Source organism: Gymnoscopelus braueri (genome assembly GCF_963280865.1).
Source record: "Gymnoscopelus braueri genome assembly, chromosome: 20".
Taxonomy (NCBI): Eukaryota; Metazoa; Chordata; class Actinopteri; order Myctophiformes; family Myctophidae; genus Gymnoscopelus; species Gymnoscopelus braueri.
The window spans coordinates 6,469,936-6,485,909 of NC_137622.1; the positions used below are offsets into that span (position 1 = coordinate 6,469,936).

The 15,974-nt window shown below is 38.9% G+C and overlaps 2 protein-coding genes across 2 annotated transcripts in view; one reads left to right on the top strand and one right to left on the bottom strand.

Annotated features, from left to right (window-relative positions):
- Nucleotides 1-5,875: 5,875 nt before the first annotated feature.
- The window catches only part of LOC308076418 (uncharacterized protein), a 218,203-nt gene continuing 208,104 nt past the window's right edge, over nucleotides 5,876-15,974 (top strand). The window contains exon 1 of the mRNA XM_080416651.1: nucleotides 5,876-6,096. Within this exon, the coding sequence (XP_080272777.1) occupies nucleotides 5,934-6,096 (163 nt within the window). The 5' untranslated portion in view covers nucleotides 5,876-5,933. The remainder of the gene's footprint in view (nucleotides 6,097-15,974) is intronic.
- LOC308076070 (glutamine amidotransferase-like class 1 domain-containing protein 3, mitochondrial) lies at nucleotides 11,527-14,279 on the bottom strand. Its single transcript, XM_080416178.1, has 5 exons — nucleotides 14,208-14,279; nucleotides 13,824-13,943; nucleotides 12,995-13,166; nucleotides 12,582-12,783; nucleotides 11,527-11,833 (listed from the first exon to the last, which is right to left on the bottom strand). The coding sequence occupies exons 2-5, from the start codon at nucleotides 13,929-13,931 to the stop codon at nucleotides 11,641-11,643; spliced, it is 675 nt and encodes a 224-aa protein (XP_080272304.1). The 5' UTR covers nucleotides 13,932-13,943; nucleotides 14,208-14,279; the 3' UTR covers nucleotides 11,527-11,640.

A 15,974-nucleotide genomic window follows, 5' to 3' on the forward strand; every position in this document is an offset into this window, starting at 1 on the left:
ACTGGTAGGGCTTCTGGACTGTCCACAGACACAGTAGACAGAATTAGGCTATGTGCATAATGTAGTTCCCCTTTCCAGAAGGTGGCACACCTGTTTCCTGCAGGACCGTTTCTTATAGCTTCATTTGATTGGCTCAGAGCAGATTTTTAACCCTGAACACATCGTTGCTGTCGGGCAGAAACCTTGTATTTCCATATTTCAACTGTTTCTTCTTTTTTGTAAATTAATGCCATACTTCACACAAGTATGTCACACAAAAGTAGTGAAAATTGCGCTGCAAGGCGTTGTGAGCTTGTAGATTGGCATTTGTTTTACATTTCGCATTGGGCATACAAGGTTTCCACCAAACGGCAACGATATGAAGGTATTGTGTGCTTCCAGTTCAAATAATTTGAATAAAACAATAAATATGTTTTATAAATGATGGAAAGGGGTATTTGAACACCTAAATCTGCCCCACCCCCAACATTCAGTTGAGCAGTTTTGTGAGTCGGTAAACTCACCTAAACTCCCTATAAACAAATATAATTGTATCCTCGATTCCTCAATATACATTTAATTCAACCTTTTATGGTAGACAGGCTTCCAGAGAATTGAAAATATATCTGTTTTTGAATGCTAGACATTTACAAAGTACAATTAAAGTCCAATATTATACTTCATAGCACACATCTCTAGCAGCTTCCTCTACTCGTGATGTCATCACTGTGCAGTTCCATTCTGCTACCAGTAGTCACCTTTTCAAAACTTCGTAACTTAGTATTTAAATATCAGAAGTTGTCTTCTGCACTATCTTTAAATCTTATATTTTCCTAATGTTCGCCCCAGAATAAGGACATTAGGGTTCATGTGGCTAATACAGCGATTCAAAGTGGAAGAGTGAAATGGAGGGAAGGAGAGAGTAGGATGAGAGGAAGAACGACACGATGGAAAGAAACTGAGAAAGAGTGAGAGAACATGTGAGAATGAGACACAATGCTGAAGCAGCTTGCTAATGAGTAGAGGATTTATTCAATAAGTCGTTGGGCTCTTAATTAACACTCTAATTAGACTTCCTCCTTTTCAGTACAACACACACGCACGCACACGCACAAACAAGCATGCACACACACACACACACACACACACACACACACACACACACACACACACACACACACACACACACACACACACACACACACACACACACACACACAGACACACACAGACACACACACACACACACACACACCTAGCGCGTGAGGTGGTGACCTTGTGATAACCTTTGTGTTCATCAGTCAGCGACCACACCTTAACACATACACTTTAACAAAAAAACACTTTAACACACACACACACACACACACACACACACACACACACACACACACACACACACACACACACACACACACACACACACACACACACACACACACACACAGCATATTACCCATGAGGCCTCTGATTGAATATATTTTCCAGCAGCACTTCCCACGCCACCTTAATAGCCAATCAAAATTAATTAATGGCCTTGGTGGGAGAGAGAGAGAGGGAAAGAGGGAGGGAAAGAGAGTCATCAGTGTTAATTTAAACATTTGTAACTCCATTTGGTTAGATTTGTTCACTCTCAGAGTTAAATTGACACTAATCTTTATTTTACCAATGGTGGAAGAAGTAAATAATACACCTCAATTTTACTCTGTTAAAAGTCATGTATTGAAAATGTAACGTATTGGCATAATTATACAAAATATACTTAAAGTACCAAAAGTAAAAGTATGCATTCAGAATGTCCTGTTTCTTTGAAATATAATGTTGGCAAAGAAGGGAAGGTTTTACTTTTGGTGTACAGCAGAACACCTGCACTGTAAATGTTTTAGATTTTATTGAGTTTTTATTTTATGCAATATTGTTTTATTTTATTCCTATTTGTATTTTTGAATTTGTATTGTGCAATTATTTTTGATATGGTCAACAAACAAAAAAAATCAGCACCGTTCACTCTATCACTGTTGCAATTGCATGAGAACCTGGTCTTTGAACAAAACATGATATTCCAAAAATGTTTTTAATACATTGGTTGAGGTTTATTTAAACAATTTGGCTGATGTTGACAATGGACAATGACATGTATAGACACTGGCATGGTCCTTTAAGAGAGATTACTGTCAGTGGACAGAGACAGAATAAGAGCACAGAGCGGTGCTGTTGTGAAACAGAGGTCACCAGACAGAACTGGACGTTGAAATTATGTGGTACGAGAACAGCCATTTCATAGACACATAACATACTGTACATACTCATTGATCTACAGTATATCACATCCCCATACTTATACAAAGTGTGTACTGTATATTATGCATAATGTACAATATGATACAGTGCTTCAATATTCATTCAAAAGTGATGGCACAACAAGAGTACTGTAGAGCAGTAGATTACAATGACAGAACCAAAGGTCTCTACAGTACCTCATATTATGCCATAGGTCCTGTGAAAGTTGTGTATCATAATCTTTCAAAACCTTTAGCTCGAACGGTGGCTCGAATTCATTCGCAATCTGTTCATTTTCATCACCCATGCACAAGATTTATAGGTTCATTTTCAGGAGTTCACAGTCAAAGTAACACTCAGGATTTTCCTGTTCTCCTATGAATAGCTCCATGGTAGTGAGGTCACCTCTTGCTGAAAAGCACCGTGGTACCTCATTCGTCTGTTTTTCCCCTTTAAAGCCACTTGATCTTTTCATTTAACTTCCATCTGTTAACTTTACACCCCAAGTGTAGCAAATATTGCCAAATGCACTGGTGGATATTTAAAATGTTCACGTTATTAAAAAAAAAGATGACTACTTCTAGATTGACTACTACAGTATGTTTGTATGCATGTGTAATTAAAATAAAATAGAATGCCGTTTACAAAGAAGTGCAACATCACTTGCTTTTCACAACAAACTGTAGATGACACATAACTACTTATTTCTTAAACAAAATACTAAACATTACAATGTTCTTGAGCTGCTCAAGAAATAGCCAAACATTGCTCAAGTTTAGCTTCTGTGGGCAGGAAGGTAAATAACAGCTCACTAGGCCTGTGTTTCTCTGTCCTATGGTGACCCTCTGTGGACAGTAGAAATATTGCAGTTTTCTTAAAAATAAAAATAGTTCACTTACAGGTGAAATAATTCCATTGAGATACAATATTTATTTTATGAGGGTTCAGGATAGCAGCAGTACAAAAAATCAAACTCAAAAAGTCAACTTCCAACAAACATTTACATAAAAAAACAAATAATGTCATGATGTCATGGCCAATGACATTGTGGCGAAGACTACGAAGACCTACGAAGACTATTCCACTAAAGGCTAAAACACAGTGGCTGTTAACAGTGTGCGTCAAAACAGCCACCCCCCATTATCATGATGTCAAGTTGTCTCCCCTGACAAATGACAAATCTCTTTCTAATCTTTTCTTTCTCTTTCTCTTTCTCTTTCTCTTTCTCTTTCTCTTTCTCTTTCTCTTTCTCTATCTCTATCTCTTTCTCTTCTCTCTTATCTCTCTCTCTCTTTCTCTCTCTCTTCCTCTCCCCCCCCCCCCCCCCAATCGTAGGTGGATGAATGGCCCACCGAATACTTGTGATCTCAAAAGTATCACCAAATGAATGAGCATCCTCAATTTAGTTAGAAAATGACACCTAAAACATTTTTCTACACTGTTACTGTTTGGTTTTTTGAGTTTAGAAATTTGGAACAAGTCGACTGGATTTGACCTCAATTAGAACAAGTGGACTGGATTTGACCTCTTACCTCGTAAGGCCCCTGCATGCTACCAAATGAGGTGATCACCCTATCACCTTTTAGGTGAGAGGGTGATCACCTCATTTGGTAGCATGCAGGGGCCTAAGGCAAATATTGTACTTTTTACAACACTACAATTATTTGAAAACGTAATTGTTACTTTGCAGATTTATGTTATTATTACAAAACATACATTAAACAGTTATGCCCTATTTTATACTTCGGCTATTTGTAGAAGATCTGCTATGTTTGAACGATTTTGAAAAAAAATTTTTGAAAAACTTGACATTCTGCATAATGAATATTTTACTTAGTTACAATACAATATACTTACAGTACCAGAGTTTTTCTACATTGTGGTATCCAAATTCTTTCTTGAAGAAAAATCAGAGTACTTCTTCCACCACTGGGGCTTCCTGCTAAACGTCATGGCTTTTCCATTTTCAGTTGTGAGTTCTTTCTAAACTTTTCTGGATCAGGACCCCCGTTCGCGGCCCACTTCCTTAAGTGGTCAGATGGTTTTAAAATACAAAGACTTTTTTTTTCATATTTTTTTTAATATTAATGTTATGAACACTGAACAGCTGGCTAACCAGCATGTTCTACTTATTGTAATTTACAGTTATGTTAATACTGTTCACCCCCATACCTACATATTCCGGGGAAAACTTTTGCTCCAAAATAACTGATCGGCACATTTTGGCAAAGAGATTTGGTGCAGAGGGAAAAAATAGTTCACCAAGTACAGTGCAACGCTGTTTTACTAAGTATAGAAGGTTTAAGTGGTTAACCTGTTAACACTATATGAAAGGAGCAGTCACTGAAGTCTAGTGGTGGAAGAAGTACTCAGATGTTTGCTTAATGTTGCACGATATTTTTGATTGATTGATTGAATACTTTATTAGTCAAAAATGTAATCAGCATGTGGTACAGTAAGACATTAAAGCTAAAAGGATAACACAAAAAAGTCCTGGGGACTTGTTTCCATTGTGGTCCTATGTATGTCAATTCATCAACATAGCATACAAAATTAACACACTAATACATTATCATCAACACATACCAACACTATTATGTACAAAAGAGATGGGAAAATTACATGAACTCGCCTTTTGGTCTCCTGTGTTTTTTCGGGCCAATTTTGAAAGACACAGTGTTACACATTATTCCTGTAAATTTCCTCTTTTACCCCGAATTTGAACCCGGTTTCCTGTGCAAGTGCTGAAATTGTAACCATTGAGCTAATAGAGCCTGCCTGCTTGCTCAGGGGGTAAATTGAATCTTGACCATCAGGTCAAAATCTGTGTCAGTGCCTGTGTGTAGGTGAGACATGACCTTTGACACAATCTAAATGTCTCAATAGAAGAGCAGGGAGACAAAATAACCACCCCAATTGTATAAGTTATATTGTATTAATATACTCTACCATACTGATTGGAGAAAATTACATTTTATCATTAAAACATTTTTTTTGTTGTTGTTGTATATACTATTATAGTATTAGTTCCGCTTTAAGTAAAAGTAGCAATACCATGATTTAGAAATACTCTGTTATAAGAAAAAGTCCTATATTCAAAATGTTACTTGAGTAAACTACAAAAGTATTGGCATTAAAATATAGGAACGCCCACGGGATGGCGCTAGAACTCTACATATGCAGGCATTGCTATGCAAACGCCATAGACCATATTCACACGGCGGCCATATTGGAATTTAACATTGAAAGTGCTGCCACCCGGGGTGGCTACTTTCATTGACTTCATAGAAACATGGCCGCCGTGTGAATATGGTCTATTGTCCCATCATAATAATAATATTACTGGAAAGTTCTAAAATGTGCTTAGTTACCTTCCACAACGGGGCGGAGCCCTTATGACTGCATAAACAACTCTAAATGAGTCTTGAAATCCAGATGGAAAAAACAAGATTAAGGACAGAGGTTTCACAGAATGGAGAGTCATCTTTATTCTCCCTCTCTCCCTCCATGGACTGTTTTGCTACGAGGAAGTGAGAGAGAGAAAAAAAAACATGCCTCCGCTGCCTCTCCCTCAGACAGTGCCCCTTTGTTCTCTGTTTGAAACAGTCTCCAGGTTATAAAATGGACTGTGGACGAAGTGGGCAGAGAGCAGAGAGAGCACAGTGGACCAAACCATGAGCAGCACAGCATCTCCAGAGAGGAATCCCAACACAACATCTCCAGAGCAGATCCAGGACACCTACATGAAGCAGGGTTACCTCTCCTCCCTGCCCATACTGAGCCACACAGAGCTGAGAGAGGCCAGGTATGCCTTCTCACAGCTGGAGAGAGAGCTGGGTATGTTTTTTTAATAGATTAATAGATTATTATTATGTCTATTATTCATTAACCAAATAAAGGGGCATTGCACATTAACCACTTGAACCCCAGCATCCCTATCCTGGGGGAAACATTCGCCTGATTTACAAGCACGAGCTTGTAGATTGGCAATTTCAGGCAAATTTTCAGCTAAGAGATTTGGTGTAGAGGGGAAAAGGAGCAGACCAAGTACAGAGCCAAAGGTCAAGTTTACTAATCATTGAGGGTTTAAGTGGTTAAACTACTCTGGCTTTCGTATGCATGCACCCCAGAAAGGGGTATATTCAATATCTAGATATTTGATATTCAATTTAACAGACACACCCTTGTCCTGTATAAACCCATTGAACATCAAACTCCATTCTAACCATGTTAGAGTCATTGATTCAAAAAAATAAAGATTCTCAAAAACGTAAAAAAGAGAAGAAAAAAAAAGCACAGCCCCATCACGCTTTAGAAGGACAATATCAGACACCAGAACCAGGGACGTGTTTTAGCACTGATATAGGGCTTAAAGGGATATTTCACTTTCAAATAAAATAAACATTAAAAATAAATATTTTTAAAAAAATGAAAAAAGTTATGGCAAAATCACGGCCCCCTCACACATCAGTAGGACACTCTAATGCGTGAGGGGGGCGTGATTCTTTCATTACTTTTTTCTTTTATTTTTAATATATTTTTTAAATGTTTATTTTATTTGAAAGTGAAATATCCCTTTAAGTGATTAAAGGCGTGTTAACGTAGGGTAGCCAATATTCTTGACCCACTCACAGGTGAGGAACACACCCAGTACAGTCTTCACAATGTCCACATGCAGTATGAGTGGGTCAACGGGCTGGCCAGACATCCCCGTGTCCTGGAAGTGGTGACTGCCGTCCTGGGCCCTGATGTCATCTTGTTGGAGTCCCGCTTCATCTGCAAATACCCCCAAAAAACACTCCCTAAAAAAGCCACGGGCAAGCAGCCGGCTAATGACATCATCCCCATGGCTACGGACAACAAGGAAGGTAGAGCAGATGAGAGCATCAAGGAGGATGGACTTTCTTATGTGGCCTGGGATCAAGACATGAAAGACATGAGGTTGAAACATCTAGTCTGTCTGTCTGTCCGTCTGTCCGTCTGTCTATGCTTTTGTTTCATGTAATTATGAAACCAAAAGGCTGGTAAACGGCCTTATGCTTTATTGATCAAATGGTAGCAGGGGGTCAATACTTAATGAGTATGTCTGTAAGTCTGTAAGTAATAGGTATAATTCATTATGGTTTGGTATTGATTTGTGATCACATGTATTAATTTGTGATCACATGTATTGATTTGTGATCACATTTATTGATTTGTGATCACAGATATTGATTTGTGATCACAGGTATTGGGGCATCGATGGAGGACCGGTTCTGTCAGTATGGCTAGCTTTAGATGACTCACTGCAAGAGAACGGTGCCCTACTGGTCATCCCAGGTACTACATATCTTCTGTTCCTATGCTATTACCTAGTACCAAGCTGTGGGCCCGAAATGGGACCACAGTTGAGTATATGTGGCACTGAAAATAATTATGGGTTTGACAAAAGTACTGTATGTTTGACAAAAGTACTGTATTCAAATTGAAGTATTAAAGTACAATATTTGCCTCTGAGATGTAGTGGAGTATAAATTAAAGAAATACGGAAATGTAAAGTAAAAGTACCTGAGTACGTACTTTCCAACCTGGGCAATGCTGTACTCTAGAGCTCCAAAAGTTTTTTTATTGGAGCCTCCGCTTTTTACATTGGACAAAAGCTTTGAGCCCCCACACGCCCATGATTTTGTGCAACATGTTTAAAACTTTGGACTACCTCCAAGCAGACAAGGCCTCACGCCCACAAAACCCATCCAACGCCTCACCCCACCCCTTGATCTTTGACACCCAAATCTCAGGTTAGGAATCATTGCCTTAAAGGAAATACTGATTAATTGATTGATTGATTGATTGATTGATTTTATTACATTACATAAAAAAGAGCACAGTAGCACTTCCTGACATACAGTCAGGGAATCACTGTGGATAAAGACACATTCTAAAACAGCTAGTCCCATTCCATTGATTCAGATTGGCTGGTTTCCATTTAGTAGACGTGATAAAACTGACTATAACTCATTCCCTGTCAAGGACATCTTTTGACGTTTGTAAATCAAAAGGCCAGACCGCCAAAGACGTCTTCTGAAGCCTGTCGTGTGTTTTTAGTGTTTCCACTAGAGGGGTTCTCCTCTAACCTAGGAGTCACCATTTGAGTCCTATAGTGAAGCAAAGAAGCTGCAAATCACGCGATCGCACAAAAACAAAATGAATGTTTTCACTATGTTGGTGGTGCTCCTACAGGCAGCCATCATTCTGGGATGTTGCCCCATCACCTGGCAACCCGCCCTGGTAACATGCTGTCAGTCAACCAGGAGATCCCAGAGGAGCTAGTGGAGACACAGAAGGCTGTACTCTGCCCCCTACTGGCTGGAAAGATGTCTGTAAGTCCCCTGCATAAAGGCTCAATTGTCATGATCAGTGTCATGGTCTGCTCCCCTGCCCCTTTTGGCCATATTTCCAACCCCTGGACATTTATGGCTTCCTCTAAATGTAACACTTTGTAGTACAACGCTGTCGCACAAAAATTGCATTTGTAGTTGTTTTGACAGGTCCATGATGGACTCCTGGTCCACGCCAGTGATCCCAACATGTCCCAGAGGAGGCGCTGTGGCTTTGTGATTCGTTACATCCCCACCTGCGCGCACCCCATACAGGTGAAACTGAGAAACTGAACATCACCTTCATTCATATACTAGAATATCATTGCTGTCAGGCAGAAACCTTGTATCTCTAGATTTGTCTGTCTGTGGGTTTCACACATATTTAACCAATGAAAAGTATTAACAACAGCTTGTGATTACATAATAACTATATTGGATCAATTGGAATTGTTTTTTTTCTCCTTCCATTTCCTGAAAAGTAGCCAAACTGTTTTGGACATAATACTAGTATACTACTGTACAAGGTTTCCCATTGACAGTGACAATATATAATATAATATCAGTATCACCTTCTTTTAGAGTAGACTATAATTGAACAGCGTAACACGTGATAGAATATGCTAAATGCCTAAATTGTAAACTGTTAAATGTTAAATCAAGATTAGTTTTGAATAAAGATTAGTTTTACAATAAAGATTGTATTGTATTATTATAATTATATATTGTATTGATTGAGCCAAAGCACTCTTTGTCCTGTGATTCCAAATGATTTGACTTTATAAAAACAAAAAATTGTTAGGTGAATAATTACAGCTGCACAATATAGACATTTTGGCTGATATCGATAACCGATTAATTGCATGGTCAAATCAATTGATCCCAATATTACAATACAAGTTTCCAGTAGGGTTTACGTTACACCTGTTATACAGTAACTGTGATTCTGGGTGCATTCTTATTAGCTGATTTATTAAACTTACTGATGCACATATCGGTTCCTACAACTTAAATGTAGTGTTTCTACTGTACTTAATATTCTTCCAATTGTTGACCCTTTTGAGAACTTCCCCCGAAAACACTGATTGAATCTGCAGCCTTCATAACAAAAGGCTTTTTCAGCTTCACATTCAAACATGAATATTATAAAATAACGACTAAAACTGATACATTGATATCAGTTCAATACCATTTTTAAGGCAGATGTTGCCGATACCTACAGTATGATGACTGATTAATCGTGCATTCCAAGGAATAATGATTGAATTTCTGTTTTCCTTTTACCTTCTTTCAAATCATTCAGTTACCAAAAAGCATGTAAAGCTTATTGTGTCACATACTGACATACATACAGTAACATAAATATAGATTCAGTTTTATTACCATCCAACATTTACAATCGCTTTTGTTTAGTGGCACCATGCTGCTCTTCATAGAAGACAAGGCTTAATTAACTAATCTATACAAACCCACTATATGAATATGTACAACGAAACTGAAAACTGTCCACAGGCCTCCTCTGAGACAGAGAGGGAGTAGACAGAAATGGTGGCATCTTATAATGAGTATTAGTGGGGACCAATTATATTAACATATGCGGAAAATGGGTGCTCCTTTAAGGTGTTCCTCCAGTAATTATGTGATGTAGATTCCATTTAGAGTGTTTGGTGGTCACATAATACTTGTTTGTTATTCTTGTTTCATATGTCTCTGATGGTCAATCTTTATGTCTCTGAGTGACAATGATTGTCTGTGTGACTGATTGATTGTTTATAATGTCTATTCTGTGGTTGGCACTGTAAGAGGCCTTGCTGTTTGTCAATGTTCATGACTCTCTATTAATTGACTTAATGATTGTTGATTGATTGCACCTGTATGTCCTCCACTCTGGAGTAGTAGTGGTTTGCATCACATTACACTATGTTCTGAAGAAGCTCTTGCTACCAAAACCTAAATGAAGAAACCATTGGTGCTTGCACTACGTTGTTGCATGACGTTTATTTTTGGATATTTACATTTTCTCCTTTTGCAGCTTTTGTAATCCTTTTGTGGGTGTTTTTTGCTGCTGAACATCATCATGTCAACATACACCTCCCAAACAATGTAAAAAGTCAAGCCATGGGAACTCATTTTGTTGGTCTTTTTCTTCACGAAGGGATGAACCCTGGGTCACAAAAGCTACCAGACATTCAGAGGTTACCATGACTACATCAACAAACCAGTTCATGCCATTGGTGAGTAAGTACTGTTTAAATAATTTTTAGGTACTATTACTTTGATTATTATTTGACTATTCAACAATAGCAGATTCACTAGCCCATTAACGTGTCCTATATTGACTGAGCAGAGCTGGTATTTCTGAGAAAGTGTTTTACTTTGGTACTGTATGTTTTGATGCCAACACTTTTGTACTTTTACTCAAGTAAACATTTTAAAAGAGGATCTTTACTTCTTCCATCACTGCATGCCATTGGTGAGTAAAATATTACCCCTTGTTGGCTCAGGGAGGTAAATCAGACATCCGTGAACCAAGAAGGTCACTAGTTTGACCCCTGAATCCCCCTGACATCACCTCAAAGACTTCTCCCTGAGCAGGTTGGTGCCACAGGTTGCATCTGCTTGGTTTAAAAATCACTGGAAAAGCAGCCTATGAATTTGTCTGCTCAAGTAAAGTGTTACCCATTATATAATTACACAATTTACAGAGAGATCCTGTGGCCTATAGGACTGAGCCCATGACGAGAGAGCTTCAAATGTTTGAAAGCCAACTGCCCTTTAGCAAATACCAGTGACCTTGCTAAATCCCAGCACACATTGCTGTGTTCCAAAACTGTATATTATAGGAACATGGTTGTGCTGTAGACCAATGATAATTATTGTTCAATTTAAAAGAAACACATTGTTATTGCAATGGAGCAATACAACTTTTATTATTGAACCGGTTACAATTAAGAAATGGAACATGTTATGAAATAGAATGATTCCGCGATGATGTATGATGTACCATGATGTATTTGTACTCTTGCTAAGCCAGCTTCAGCAGCTCTGTGACCATGACCCCCACCCCGTCAAACACCTCGTGAATGGGAGCGTTGCACATGAAGGCGCTGCACGTCACCAGCTTGTTTTTCACGTCCACGTGCGCTTGGTCCACGTTTGTATTCACGTGTTTGCAGCCCATCTCCTTCAGCACGCTGGCTGTCTGCGCATGGGGCCATCTGAGGGGGGGGGCAAACAAGGGCAGGTTGGGTTAGAACTAGTGCTGCAAGTAATGATTATCTTCTTAGTGATTATTCTATTGATACGTTTTTCAGTTAATCATATATAGTCTAGTCTACATACATATAATCGAAGCTTTTTTATATAAATGAATCAATTAACCATTGACTATTTTACACTTTGTCACGCAACAGTGTTGTGCACAAATTGTGAAAATAGCTGATCTACTGTACAAGCTCACAACACGTCATAGAGCTACTATATTCACTATTTTGGAAAGGTTTTGAAAAAATAATTACATATTTTTGCCTAATGACATGCCCAAAATAGGAATCGATTACTAATCTGCAAAAACACGTCGTGTTGTGATGCTTTGTGAGCTTGTAGTAGTTTAGAAAAAAATGGAAAGTGCTTAGTTCTGCCTGTGGGATTTTTAAATATTGAACCAATAGTATGAACAAGAGCTTGTGACTAACTATACTGGATCCATTGGAACACAGCTTCTTCTTTTTCAATATCATGAATAGTAACGGTTTAGTACTAGTAACCAAGGGGTCCCCAGCATGATGATTGATGGCTAGGTTACCCAGCTATTACCCAGTTGGACCCTTAGCGAGGTCTGTACAGTATGTGACAGTGTACAAAATGTGTACATTTGTACACTGTCAGAGATATGGGGGTCAGTGATCTAATAATGAATACCAAACTGAGGGTCCTTGAAATGGAAAAGGTTTAGAGAGTACAGACCGTTCACACTGCTTGTCTTGTCCCACGGTGAGCTCACATCCGGGCAGAGCTTTGGCAGCGAGGACAGGGGAGATGCAGCACATGCCCTGGGGCTTTCCTGCTTTGTGGAAAGCCTGGATGAGCTTCTCCACTTGGGGTTGGATGGTGTAATCCTTCCCTTTCACTGCCCAGTCACTCAGGTTCTTAGCCACACCAAATCCCCCTGTGCAACATCACACAGAAGCAGCGTGTTAACCAGTGGTCAAAGAACTCCAAATTGTTTACCTTGGTAATAGCCGAAGTAAAACATTTTGTTAAAATTGTTAAACTGTTACTCATTTTGCTGAGGACCCCCTGTAACCCCCTGAAAGACCCCTGGGGGTCCCCGGGCCTCACTTTGAGAGCCACTGTTAGGGTAATTGAGACGGTCTCACCTGGGATGATGACAGCATCAAAAGCTTCAACGTCTATTTTGTCCAGGTCCGACACATCGCCACGGGCGATACGAGCGCTTTCCTGTAGCACGTTGCGTTTCTCCTCTGTGGGGGTTCCTTCACAGTGGTTCACAACATGCATCTGATTGATGTTAGGAGCAAACATCTGCACCTGCAACGTTCATTCATATTCAATTAACAGAGGTACTTAAAGGTGCTGTAAGACAGTGGTTCCCAAACTGACGCCCCCAGATTATTTTGGGGGGTCCCGGCCTGAAAAATTTGGGAACCCTTGCAGTAAGAGATATTCTTTTGGTTAACAGTTTTCCCTGTTTTTTTGGTTTAAACAAAAAAAAAATCATTAAAATGTTGAAGCTCTATATTCTGTAACCAGTGCTATGGTTTGTTCAGTAGGCCTAACAGGTTCTTTAGTGAACAGAAAAATAACATTTCCATTTGGGTTACACATTTCGTCAAATCAGGAGAGAGAACCCCACAAAGATAATTTAAAAGCTTGTGTTCCAGTTCCAAATTTGTCTGCTCATTTGTTTGTCTCATCACTTCCAGTTTCACTTGTTTGTTCTGTATCTTGTGTGAGTTCTCTCCTGATTACATGAAATTGTTATCCTGACCTGAACATGTTTGTTTATTAAAGAGCTGGAAAGACAGGAGAGACAGAGACCCTGTTACTGAACACTTTTTCTTAACAAGAAACGTTTTGTTTTAACCCAAAAATATCACTTATACCACCTTTGACCATGTCTGTGAAAACTCTGAAATGAGCCAGCCCATGGATGGAGGCTGAGTAGTTATTGAGGAGCCACAGTACCTTGGCTCCGGCACGGCTCAGGTGCACCAGAACAGCGGAGGCCTCGTGGACCTCAGTGCCATCGTACACTCCACATCCAGAGAGAATGACTGCCACACGCTTCACCATGGCTCCTGTTACCTACACACCCAAACAAACAAACACACATACAGTAACACAACATCTGGAGTTTTTCCAAGAACAACAGTGTGCACTGTTGGTTTTATTTTAATTTTTTTATTTGGTTTTATTATTCAAGTTTGATCTTTTTTTCCCCAAGATATTTATCTCTAAGCCAAGTTGCAATGTTAACCACTTAAGCCCTACAATAATAATGAGGATATTCTTGAAAAACTGTACGGCTGGTGGAAAGTAGGTGGTGGTAAATAAAAGATAGTCTCTCACCTTGAAGAACCAAAGCAGTGTGAGCTGCAGTGTGTGAGCCTTGTTGCTGTTCAGATGTGATGTGACAAACTGAGCATTGAAGCACTGGATTTTATACTTTCTGTCCACTCCCACAACCTCCTGTCCCCGCCCACAACCCGTGTTACTTGGAAAGCAATGATGTCATAGTATGTTTGAGTAACACACACACACACACACACACACACACACACACACACACACACACACACACACACACACACACACACACACACACACACACACACACACACACACACACACAGGACACCTTGGTGTCTGAACTGCTGAATCATTCACCACAATAAATCTAATTTAACACAACCAACAGCACTTTCATTCAACATTGTATTCATGTTTATAGGAGCACCAATTCATATGGAAATATAGTAATAGAAAATATCAAATTTAGACCTTTTTTCTTTGGCAATTTTTTTTTACATTGTAAGCCTCTTTTCTAAAATCAATTCAAAAACAGATCAAAACTAATGATAACTAATAAGTTGGTATTAAAGGTGGTCTAATTTATATTATTTGGTTAAAACAATGTTTTTTGTTAAAAAGCAGTGACAGTAATAACTGCTTTAGACACTAGCAACAGAAAATAGATTTTTAGGTGGGACACCAATTTCATCCAATGAGGAGGGAGAACCCATTTATCAGCTTCAATTTTAGGGTTCCAGTTCAAATTGTCTCTCTTTTATCACTTCCTTTTTCACTTTTATCCTGCATTATGAGTTCTGAGTGCTATATGAGTTCTCCAATTGGATGGAATTGTTATCCCAACCTGAATTGTTTATTAATGAGCTGTAGAGACGGGGAGGCCCCTGTCACTGACACTATACAGTAATGATTACTATTTTAATATAGAGCTATTTGACACTTATTTGAACAAAATGATCACTTACACCACCTTTAAAGACCGTGTGAGACTTTAAAGTTTGTTTTGTTTAAATAGGTGTTGAATAGCTAATATGGGATCATCAACATGCCTGTACACGGACAAACGTGTCCGTGGCAAGACTTGTGCATGTCCGTGGCACATTTTTTATTTTGGTTAAAATGTGTACATATTTATCCTAAATATTATTTTCAAGAATTTGTTTGAATGATTTTGGTGACTGGTAAAGTGTCGGGATGACATGCTCATTAATATGTTGCAGGAGATTTGTCATATTGGTACCCGTAGCCTACATGTTTGCATCAGGTGAGGACGCAAGACAAGACAGACAGCTAGAAGTAATGTTTGCTAACAGCTGCCTCAATTCCCTGAAAAACAGGCTTTCATTTCTTTTTGAGAGAAAAAAAATATTTTGAAAGACTTAATGGAGTGTATGAGGTGTGGTCAGAAAATGAAATAAATAATAATCTAAATAATACTTGTTCACCTTAACGGAAACCACATATCTTGAAACTACAGTAGTAAATCTCAGCCATATGTATTGGTGTACCATACAAAGGTGGCTATAGAGGTTTTTAACATTACCGATTGGAGTTGTGCGCTGTCCTCCTTGGCTCCAAAGTTATTATTTTTTCAAGAGTGGCGCGATGACTGCTGTTTTCAGGGTCTGTGGGAAGCAACCTGATGGTGAATAAAGGGAACTTGGAAAGACACTTACGGACAAACCATTTGACTAAATATTTCCAGCAGACAGAGAACTGAGAAAAATAATTAAACTAAGGAACTGAAATTTCAACCATTTTTGTAAGAAGATCAAGTCAAGTGCGATTATCAGGAAGTCCCATAAA

Excerpts from the sequence above, each read along its gene's own strand:
- LOC308076070 (XM_080416178.1), bottom strand. The coding sequence starts at position 13,931 with ATGGTGAAGCGTGTGGCAGTCATTCTCTCTGGATGTGGAGTGTACGAT. Across the intron at positions 13,167-13,823 it reads TGAGCCGTGCCGGAGCCAAG|GTGCAGATGTTTGCTCCTAA; the intron begins GTACTGTGGCTC and ends TGAACGTTGCAG. Across the intron at positions 11,834-12,581 it reads CAAGACAAGCAGTGTGAACG|ATGGCCCCATGCGCAGACAG; the intron begins GTCTGTACTCTC and ends CCCCCCCCTCAG.